Genomic DNA, 11864 nt, shown 5'->3' with positions numbered 1-11864 from the left:
ACGTATAGTCCACAACTGCTGGACTCTTTGGCACCAAGCTCAAGTTATAACGTGAAAAAACTCACGCTTTTCAGCATGTATGGGACAAGAGGATATCCAAGTGTTACTTCTCTTCCCATGGAATATTTATTTACTACTAATTTATCTTTTTTATTATTTATTTTTTTAAGAGCGCATCAAATAAAGATTTCATAAATTAAAAAAATTATTTTCAAGTAAAAACAAGTGAATAAAATTATGATTACATTTTTAATTTAAATATATTCTTAGTTATTTTTTTCTAAAATTTTATTTATAATCCTGAAATAACACATAAATTTTTGTATATAAAAAATACACTAACTAACAAGAATTAAACATATCGTACGTTGATTAAGCAATTGATAAGAATTGTTTTGTTAATTCCAACAATGTATGCAAGATTATGTTATTTCAATAATGTTAGAAATTAATCAAGAGATGATGTTGGAAAATAGGATCATAAGTTCACTTGACACTTAAGTTTCAATACCTTTTTTTACAAACTAATATCACTTAAGCAACATACTATAATTAAATTTTATCATTCTAACTATACATGGGAGAAGATAAGATATATAAGATAGAAAGTTAATAAAATTAGTTAATTAGTTAATAAAATAAGATATATATATATATATATATATATATATATATATATATATATATATATATATAAAGCTTATTTTTTTTTGCTTAGAAACTAAACTTAAATTGCTCATTCATACGCAATTTAGTATATTTTTTTTAATGATATTAGCTTTATTACATCCTTTATATCAATCATATCACCGTAATTCATAAAATAACTAGATTTATGATAATTATTTTTTTATAAATTTGTTCAAAAAATAATAACCAGTTATATTATGCTCAATAACTTGTAATATTCAATCCAGCATATATGATACAATTAGTTAGAAAGTTAATAAAAATTAGTTATATTTTATAAATGTAACTTAATATTTCTCTATTTCGAATTGAACTTAAATTATTCATTTATTCATAATTTAGCATATTTTCTGAAGATATTCGATTATTAAATCCCTTTATATCAACCATATCAAATTTTTAATTCTTAAATTAACTAGAGTTATGATAATTATTTTGATATTAAATTTGTTCAAAAAAAATAATAATCGGTTATATTATGCTCAATGAACTATAATATTCAATCTAACCCTTTTCTTCTGTTGTAGCAATGATCTTTAGAGGTTTCCTGTAATAGGGAAGACTATACTTAGATCTTTTCCCTTTTCTTCTGTTGTAGCAATGATCTTTAGAGTGACACTGAATATGTTGAGTAATATCCAGTATTGTGAAAAGCGTGCATTTCCTCGCTTAAAGCGAGAAGCGAAGCGAACCGACCCATCGAGTGCTTTTACTATCTAAAGCATAGCAAGTATTAAAAAACGAGCACTTCTCACTAAAAAGCGAGAAGCGACAATGCGAAGCGATGTAGAGAAGCGAGCGCTTCTCTGCCTTAAAGGGCTGCCAACCTATTTAATTATAAAAGATATTCTTTTTTTAAAACATATCGACCAGTAGCATAACAGAGAATGAAAGAGGCGAATAGGGTTCAAGTTTTCTATCGACCAGTTGCAACAGAGAAACATTTGCTTACATGTATGTGATTTCTTATTCCTCATCCTCCTCCTCCTCCTCCTCCTCCTCCTCCTCCTTCTTCTTATACTTTTTCTTTTTCTTTCACTGTTTCAACGTCCAAATAGCAGCGAAATATTGGCGATTTTTTTTCCCTTTAGTTCTTCTTTCTCATTCTTCTCCTCTTTTTCTTCTTCGTTTTCTTGCACTGTTTTTTCGTTTGAAATGCTGCCCATTTTTTACTGGAATGGTATACTTCCCTTTCTTTTATTTTTATATCATTTATTCTTAGTTCTTATTGTCTTTTTTATGTGTTATGTTATTGTTCTTTTAATGGCACCAAAAGAAGATAGAAAATGTAACGACCCGGCCGGTCGTTTCGAGAGTCATAGCCTTGTTTCCCCTATTTCTGTTTCTTTATGTGTTATTTAGCCGTATTGTGTTGTATCGAGTTGGTTGGTTCGGGTCTGGAGTGGTTTTGGAATGGAATGAGATACGTAGTCTCTTATTCAGAACCTTAAGTTGGAAAAGTCAACTAGATATTGACTTATGTGTAAACAATCTCGAATTTGAATTCTGATGGCTCCATTGGCTTCGTTAGGTGATTTTGGACTTAAGAGCCCGTCCGGATTGTGATTTGGAGGTCCGAAGAGGAATTAGGCTTGAATTGGCGAAAGATGGAAATTTGGCGATTCCGGCCGGCCGTGAAAAATTTGATATCGGGGTCGGAATGGAATTTCGAAAGTTGGAGTAGGTTCGTAGTGTCATTTGTGACGTGTGTACAAAATTTGAGGTCATTCGGACGTGGTTTGGTTGGTTTAGGCATCGGTTGCCGAATTTAGAAAATTTAGAAGTTCTTAGGCTTGAATCCGAGGGTAATTTGGGTGTTTTGATTTTTTTTGAGTGATTCGGAGGTTCGACTAAGTTTGTATGTTAATATATGACTTATTGATATTTTTGATTGAGATCCCGAGGGCGTTGGGGTGATTCCGGGTGGTTAACAGATTTGTCGAAGTTGGAAAATACAGCTGAAGCTACTGCTACTGATATTTCCGCACCTGCGGAAAGGGAGTCGCAGGTGCGGGGCCGCTGGTGTGCATGGAGGTTCGCAGGTGCGGGCAGTGCTGGGCTAGGCGGGATGCACAGGTGCGAGAAGGCTATCACATCTGCGAGCCCGTAGGTTTAGGCATTGGTTGCCAAATTTGGAAAATTTAGAAGTTCTTAGGCTTAAATCCGAGAGTAATTTGGGTGTTTTGATGTTGTTTTGAGTGATTCGAAGGTTCGACTAAGTTTGTATGTAGATATATGACTTATTTGTATTTTTGGTTGACGTACGGAGGGCGTCGGGGTGATTCCGGGTGGTTAACGGATTTGTCGAAGTTGGAAAATACAGCTGAAGCTGCTGCTACTGATATTTCCGCACCTGCGGAAAGGGAGTCGCAGGTGCGGGGCCGCTGGTGCGCATGGAGGTTCACAGGTTCGGAAAGTGCTGGGCTAGGTGGGATGCGCAGGTGCGAGAAGGCTATCGCATCTGCGAGCCCGCAGATGCGGAAGGAAGGAAGAAGGCTGGCTTCGCAGATGCGGTGTGGCACGCGCAGGTGCGACAGGTTGGCCGCAGATGCAGAACCTGGGCTCAAAAGTGAGTTCCGCACCTGCGATGGATTTTTTTGCAGGTGCGGTTGGGCAGAAGCGAGAAATGGTCCGCAGGGGCGAAAAAGCCTGGGCAGAAACCATAAATAGAACCCTTCGCGAATTTGGCTCATTTCCACCATTTTCAAGTCTGTTTTTGGAGCTTTTGGAGTGATTTTTGAAGGGTGATTCAAGGCCTATCAATGCGGTAAGTTTCTTGAGCCCTAATTCTCGTATATATGGTGATTTCCCGTTGTTTAATCATGCAATTAGTGAAAATGAGGGGTTAGGGCTTAGGATTTTTTGGAGAGTAATTTAAGGATTTGAAGGACCAAACGATGTCGAATTTTGATAAATTTTGTATGTATGGACTCGTGAGTGAATGTGCTTTCTAGTTTTGTAAATTTATTCAGATTTTGAGACGTGGGCCCGGGGGCCGGGTTTGAGCCAATTTTGGGTTTTTGGGCTAATTTGATAGTTTTTCTTCTCGAATTCATTCCATTAGCGTATATTGATGGTATTGTACCGATTGTGAATAGATTCAGAGCATTTGGAGGCCAAGACTAGAGGCAAGAACATTGCGGGGTAGAGATTTGACCGGTTTGAGGTAAGTAACGATTGTAAATCTAGTCCTGAGGGTATGAAACCCCGGATTTCGTATCATTCTATTATTTTTAGGTGACGTACATGCTAGGTGGCGGGCGTGTGGGCGTGCACTGTTGGGGATTCTGACTTGGTCCGCCCCGTAGCAACTGTAAAGTTGCATATTTTGTTGAAACTATATGATACTTATATGTTTTCGAAAGAGTTTCTGTAAATTGGGCTGAATGCCATGTTTGGGCCTTGTGCCAGTGCTATTTGGACCCTTAGGAGCCTTTTCTTACTATCTTCTCACTGTTTTTGATTTAAAAATCTATAATCAGTCATGGTTATACCTGTTTACTGCATAACTCAGTTTTCTTACTCTATTTTGATGCATATAATTGTTGTTTTGGGCTGAGTACCATGTTTTTACTGAAATGCCAGAGTGGCTTGAGAAGTTTATGACTGAGTGAGATTAAGGGTCTGATTTGTGAGGATATTTATGGGATTGGGTTGCACGCCACAACATGTTTGATATAGGCCGAGGGTTTGAGTGATTTATGCCATGATTTGGCCTGATATAGCGCTTGGGCTGAAGGAACCCCTCCGGAGTCTGTACACACCCCCAGTGAGCGCAGGTACCTACTGAGTGCGACTGCCGAGTGCTAAGTGACTGTGAGGCATGAGTGATTGTGAGGTATGCCCGAGTGGCAAGAGTGATTGTGAGGTATACCCAAGTGACACGAGTGACTGTGAGGTTTGCCCGAGGGGCTGTATATGAGTGATGCTTTGCCCGAGGGGCTGATTATGATTTCATCATTTTTGCTCACCTGTGCATTTTTCCTCTATTTGAAACTGTTAAATAATATCTTTAAATGATTTTTTACTGGGACTGGGTTTTAAACGAGATGATTTGATTGAAACACTAATTTTAATGCATGTTGTATTTTTACCGAGATTTCATGATATGAACTTTATATGCTTTATTGCTCCTCACTACTGCTCAGTCTTTATTTATTGTTGTTACTTACTGAGTTGGCATACTCACGTTACTCCCTACACCTTGTGTGCAGATCCAGGTGTAGCTGGACACGGTAGCGGTTGTTGATTATTCTTGTTGCAGATTTTTTCGGGGATAGCAAGGTAGCTGCTTGGCGATCGCAGCCCCTGCTCTTCTCCCGTTTATCTTCCTTTAGTTGTATTTAGCTATTTTTCCAGGCTAAGTTAGCCTTGATATTGTTAGATAGATTGTAGTAGATGCTCATGACTAGTGACACCCCGATGTCAGGCTTTTCTTTTACGCACTTTTATTTTGATTTGAACTCCTTTATGAAGGTTTTTATGTTAAATGGCCTTGAAATTTATCCTTAAAATAAAAAAATATTGGTTTGTTTTGGAAATGAGTCATCTTGTCTAGTTCTGCGATAGGCGCCATCACGACAGGGTTAGTTTGGGTCGTGACAGGAAAGACCCGGCTTGGGCTTATTCTATAAGAGTTAGCGAGACCAACAAGATGACAATTAGATATCTTTTTTTGTGACAAGATTTCAAATAGGGGAATCTATTGTCAAAAAGCGCATCTAATCGGTGGTGATCCAAATGTCGCATCTTGTCCTAAAGTTCTGTCGCATGTGAAGGAAGAACTGAAAGCATTCCTTCAAAAAAGAGAGAGTTAAAGACTCAAATGTTTCATGAACAAGAACTGTATAATCTTGATGATGACGATGATGAATTAGAAGAAGGTGGCGATGCTTCGTCGCTTCCATCAAAATCAGAAAAGCGGGGAAGGATGCAAATAATGTCTTCTAGTTGTGGATCTACTGCCAAGACCAAAGGTCCTATGGATTGTTATTTCCTGCAAAAATCAGGAAATAAGGGAGGAAAAAGAGGTAATCCTCAAATTGATGCCAAAGTGATTTTGAGGGATCGTGCATTTACAATGTTTGCGCGGTGGATATATTATGCAGGTCTTCCTTTTAATTGTGTTAATTATACTGATACTTTTTCTTCTTTTATTGAGGTCGTAGGCTAATATGGTCCTGGAATGAAGCCTCCAACTTATCATGAAGTTAGAGGACCATACCTAAAAAAAAGAGAGGTGGAAGAGACTAACAAAATCGTGAGGAGCACAAAGTAGAATGGAACAAGTTTGGTTGTTCCATTATGATGGATAAGTGGACAGCAAGAAATGGAAAATGATCATCAATATCTTGGTGAATTCTCCTAAGGGAAGCTTGTTTTCTTGAGTCCGTTGATGCAAGCGACTCTTCTACTGATTCAACCAAAATGTACTCCTTGTTCAAGAGTACAATAGACTCTATTGGAGCAGAAAATGTTGTTCAAGTTGTCATTGACAATGCTAGTGCAAATGTTAAAGCTGGTGATTTGATGTCTGTAGGGTACCCGCATATTTATTGGACTCCGTGTGCAGCACATTGCATTAATTTGATCTTCGATGACATTTTCAAGGAAAGACCCTTCAGTTCAGTCTTTAATCAGGCAATTAGAGTGCATTCCTATATTGTTAAAATACCTTTGTTATTGAATATGATGAAGAGATTCACTAAACAAAGAAGCTTGGTGAAACCTGCAAAGATAAGATTTGCTACCGCTTTCTTGACTTTGCATAGGATGTATAAGCAAAAAAGCAATTTAAAGAAGTTGTTTGTTTCAGATGAGTACACTAACGGTGTCTATGGAAGGGAAGCTCGAGGGAGAGAATCTGCAGATATTATATTTTCTACTTCATTCTGGAACAATGTGGTTCATGCATTGAAGATTGGTGGTCCTTTAGTTAAAGTGCTTCGTTTAGTAGATGGGGAGCAAAGGCCACCAATGGGCTACCTTTACGAAGCAATGGATAGGGCAAAAGAGGCTATTCAAGACTCTTTTAGTGATCAAAGAAAATACAAAAGAGTCTTTGAGATCATAGATAAAAGGTGGGACGGTCAGATTCATCGCCCTTTGCATGCAGCTGGACTTGTTTTGAACCCGGAACTATTTTATGAAAATGAAGAGATGATTCTAGGAGATGAAGAATTATGGAAGGGATTCATTGAATGTATTGTGTATTTAATACCTGATTTATCCGTGTAAGATAAAATAACAGAGCAATTTAGTACTTATAGGAATGCTGAGCAACTTTTGGAAAAAACATGGTGATTAGATAAAGAAAGATGAAGTCACCAGGTGAGCGAGTGCTTATATGTTGCTTTAGAGTTAATACGTTATTTATTTATCAATATTATATTTTGAATATTTGTTCTACTTCTAAAGTTGAATGGTGGAAACAATATGGCCATTCTGCTCCAGAATTACAAAAGTTTGCCATCAAGGTTCTAAGTCTAACATGTAGCTCATCCGGGTATGAAAGGAATTGGAGCGTGTTTGAACATGTAAGAGATAAGAAGAAAGATTTAGTATATTGAGATAATTAAATTATATCTCAATTGTCCTAATCTTACAATTACTTATTATTTACAGATTCATACCAAAAAGAGGAACAAACTAACCTTGAAGCGTCTCAATGATCTAGTCTTCATTAAGTGCAATAGAACAATGAGGCGTCATTACAACACTCGCAATGTAATTGATCCAATTAGTTTGGACAATATCGATGATGCTAATGAACGGCTAACTGGAGTCCCGGAAGATCATGCATATGAAGAATTATTTGAGGAAACTTCTGAATTCACTTGGGGTGATGTTGCGGAGGCGCGTGGAATTGGGGAGAGGATTTATGGTTTGAGGGGGACTACCTCAACTTCAAGTTCATAGAGGAAGGGAGAAGAAGCAGCTACTTTGTCCCTAGTTGATGAAGAAGAAGAAGAAGAAGTTGAAGAAGATGACGAGCAATATAATAATGATAGTGGAATACAAGAATTTGACAATCTTGTAGAAGAATAGGATGCTCATTTTGTGCTTTAATTAATGCTACTCTTTAGTTTTTACATTGAAGTATAGAACATTTTCTTACAGTTACATGTGTTGTCTATGCAGTATTTTTTTTTATTTTTTTAAAATTCCGCTTCACTTCAAAAAAGCGAGCACTTCGCTTCTCGCTTTAAGCGAAAAGGGGGTTTTCGCTTTTTCTCGCTTCACGCTCTTCACAATACTGGTAATATCTAGTGTTACTCATCCCTAAATAAGGAGAAAATTAAGGCTATCAACTCAATAGAGAATTGGCAGCTTCTGCCTCTCACCCCAAAGGATTATTTCTTCAGGCTCTTGCTTATCCTCCGTCGACATTGATTTATATTGCTGCTGCAGAAATTTATGGTGGTAACGCTCACCTCTCAGAGCTCACATCTTGCTTTCCACATGTTATTTTCAAGGTTTGTACCAGCACCTAATCGTTCTGGCTGTCCAGGCAGCTCGAAGTTGATTTCTTTCACAAATAGTGTGTTTTACCTACCAAACCACAAATGTCTTATTGATGGCAGGAAATGCTGGCAATGCCAGAAGAACTGAGAAGGTTTGTAAGTCATGCCTAACAAACTGCAGCACTCGATTATCTCAAATCTGTCGAAAATGATGTTTTTATTCTATCACACTCAGGTAATATAGAAAGAGTAGTTGAGAGGCACCACAGATTCTTAGGACACCAAAAAACAATCACTCCTGACAGGTACTCAAGTAATTAAAGAAAATTTCACAGTTGCTTCTGATTGGTATATGTTTGATCAAAAAGTGTAACTTTCGGCTAAACTATTAAATTTATGTAATAATAGGTTAAATCTAGTTAAAGATAATAACTCTAGAAGTAAATCTTGAAAACGTATGGGAGATGGGGACATATCCCGTAAAGGATTGATAACAATAAGTACAAAATATTCTTAAAGTATGAGCAATAATATAGGTGTAACTAGCAATAAATAACAATAAATGATATTTATGTAAATAAGACGAATGATTCACCCAATAACGGATGGATTGGAAGAATGTCCCTCTTGACAATAATGAATGACAGATAGATCTGAGATTTATTTGATCAATCCTGGTATCTGGTGAAAAGGTGTGGAATAATATGAGCAAGAATCTTGATAAAAAAGTAATCTTTGTATTTTTAAAAGAGAGAGAATCTTTTCCTGAAAAGTGTTCTTATCAGATGAATATTACCCCCTATTCCTTTTCTTTCTCCCTTATATATTTGACACATATCCCTAGCAAACCATAATAGTATAAGTGTAGAGAATATTCACAATATTCTCTAGAATATTAAAGAGAATATTCACTAGAATATTCTCTTTAATATCCTATTTCGAAAACTAGCCATTGTTGTTCTTTCAACGATGCTCGACCTCGGCCATCACTACCTCATTTACCACGAACCTCACTATCACATGCTAACCTCGACTGATTCTTTCCTTAATGATGCATTACCCTAAAATATTTTGGGGCGGATTTTGGCCTGTACAGTTAGTCCCTCCGCTTATTGAGGCCGGCCTCAGGGGGGCTCGATGAGCGGATATTGTGTAACGTGACCAAAATATTTAGATGATATGAACAAGTCGTGATGATTGGGGCGAGTAGGCAGCGTGTCCCATTGTGAGCCACAAGTTCTGGGGTTGTAAATCTCGTGAATCAAGGTGACGTCATGGCGACTGACGTCATTGTGAGGCGATTTCCAGAGACGTTGCTTCATTTCGTGCGCGTCTCCTGATTGAGACTGCCGCTTCGGTTATAGTGCCATGTAATGATGGTTAGTTCCTTGTTTTTGATGCATGCATCCTTATAAATAGGGGCGTGTGTTTGAAACTTTGTATCTTCTTCTTCTTCCATTGTTTGAAACTTCTTACCGGTTTTAGTGATTCTCGCTGCTTCTAACATTTCCTTACTCGAACATCTTCCCTTAATCGTCATAACTAAGGTATCCTCTATTTCTGGTATGGCAACGGATCCTACCCCTTTGGTGGTGCTCATACCCCCTCACGTCGATAGGGTCTCTATCGTCGTTGAGAAAGAGAACTTTCCTACGGTAGAGGAAATAGTCCCCCGTAGTGAGAAATTTAGGTCCGATTTCTCGAAGGCAACCAAAGTTGAGCCCGAAATCTCGGAGTCAGCGATGGGAGAGGCCAATCTGGCTGAACTTAGGGCAAAATTCAATATCCGTGCCCACATCGTTCTGATCCCGGCAAGATGGGACGTGGTGCAAATCCATCGTCCTGGATATTGAGCGCTTTACGCATATCCTTTCCAGGTTGGCTATACTCTCCCCCTTCTCCCATTGGCGGAGGAATTTTGCCATTTTTATGGTGTCTTCCCGACCCAACTCTCTCCATACATTTACAAGCTTATCAGGATGCTCTCAAAATTTGCCGAGTTGGCCGGAGTCGAGGTCACACTCCGTCACCTGATGCATCTCTTCTCCCCTAGATTTTATAGGGGGACGGTGTTGCATCTTCACCACCGAGGGAGTAAATGCTTGGTGGTGAAGATGGACGATAAAGCAAACCGTCAGTTCTGGCTCAACTACCTCTTTGTCACAAGCGAGGACGTGGTAGCCAATGCGGAAGTACCCGTCTTTTGCTAAAGGAATTTGATTTGTTTGTTTTTAACCGTAAATTCTAAACATATTTTCTTCCTTGTGCAGCCAAAATCGTGCCTCCTCCATTGGTCGGGAAAATTTCTGACTGGGTTGGCCGGATTCTGCCCCACACGGTAGGGATTCGCGAGTGGCTGGGCTTTCTCAAGAGGTTCGGGCCTATTTTTTCCTTTGCCGGTGAGTTCGTCTGTTATTTGTATTCCTCCTTTGACCACATGGTTACTCGCCCGCTACAGTTCATTGTTGGTTATGATAAAACTTAATTTCTTTTTCAGTTCGAGGGTCCTCGAAGAGACCGAAGGCTCCTCCTCCTACATTTCGCAAGAGGGAGGCTGCTTCTTCTTTGGAGTCTGTTCCTACTGTGACCGTGGCTAGACCTGCTCGATCATCTGCTTCTGTTCGTTCATCTGCCGGGGCCAATCCTACTCGTTCGTTAACCACACCTACTGCTGCTTCCGTACCATCTTCTTCTGCACCCGTGGACATATCGTCAGTGGGGTTTCCAACTTCTCCTTTGCTTCCTCTAGTAGACGAGGACGATGAAGAGGAATCGTCGCCGAGTGGTGGTAATTTGCTTCCCCGCAAGAGGAGATTGGTGGACGTCGGCGAAGGAGCTGTCCGGGCGGTGAATTCGGTGATGGTGGATTTTGTCGTCCGAGAAATAACGACCATAGAACTTGAAGATGACGCCCAATTACCACCCGTGATTCCGCCATCGTCTGAAGCCAAAGAGGGTACGTCTCTCCCTGAGACCATGATTGAATTTGAAAGACCATCGGCGGGAGTCCCTGACGACTTGAGGTAGGATGAGCCATCGGCCTCGCGATCTGCCGAGGATCCTTCTTCGAGGGCCGACATAAAAGGAAAATGCATACCCGAAGAAGGTTACAAGACGGGTTCTAATGTGGATGCCGAGGAGATGAGGATGATGGGGGAGGGATTTACCCGACTCGAGGTAAAGTTGGAGGGGACCGAGACTATTGCGATCCCCATGGATCGAGATTTGTTGGTTGACACGGAGGACGTGGTACCTTCTCTTGGTCCCCTCTGTTCTGATGTGGAGGGTAAGACCCTTGAAAAGCTGAAGGATTCCACTTTATCTAGGAGCATAGCCGGCCTCGCTCTAAGGGTAAGTTTTTTTTATCCCTATTCGTTTTTGTATGTCGAGTTCAAAGTTTCATTCTTACTCTTTGTTTTCTCTTTCTCTTTCTTTCAGACTGTGATTTTGGAGATTGAGAGCACCCGAAGAGAGGAGAGGCATAAGGCTATTTTTTTGAAGATAGAGAGAGAATAATCTGTAGGTGATTTGGTGAAGGCGGAAAATTTCGAACTCTCCGAGACGAGCTGAAGGAAAAAGATGACGAGCTGGTGAAGGTCATCGAAAAATGCAGTGTTCTCGAGGGGGCATTAAGGGACAAAGAGAAGGAGTTGGAAGTTAGTATAGGGGTTGAAGCCCAGTGTAGTGATCTTCAAGCCTGGTCTCGTTGCG

General features: G+C 39.4%; 1 protein-coding gene across 1 annotated transcript; it reads left to right on the top strand.

The window, feature by feature from the left end:
* Positions 1-5515: 5515 nt before the first annotated feature.
* LOC107805610 (uncharacterized) lies at positions 5516-7608 on the top strand. The gene is made up of 4 exons (XM_016629674.2): positions 5516-5772; positions 6060-6892; positions 7108-7226; positions 7315-7608. Exons 1-4 carry the CDS (start codon positions 5516-5518, stop codon positions 7606-7608), a joined length of 1503 nt encoding a protein of 500 aa, XP_016485160.2.
* The last annotated feature ends 4256 nt before the right edge of the window (positions 7609-11864 follow it).

The sequence above is a fragment of the Nicotiana tabacum genome, chromosome 13 (assembly GCF_000715075.1).
Source record: "Nicotiana tabacum cultivar K326 chromosome 13, ASM71507v2, whole genome shotgun sequence".
Lineage (NCBI taxonomy): Eukaryota > Viridiplantae > Streptophyta > Magnoliopsida > Solanales > Solanaceae > Nicotiana > Nicotiana tabacum.
The sequence above is the reverse complement of the archived record's forward strand: the minus strand, read 5'-3'. Positions and strand labels throughout refer to the sequence as shown.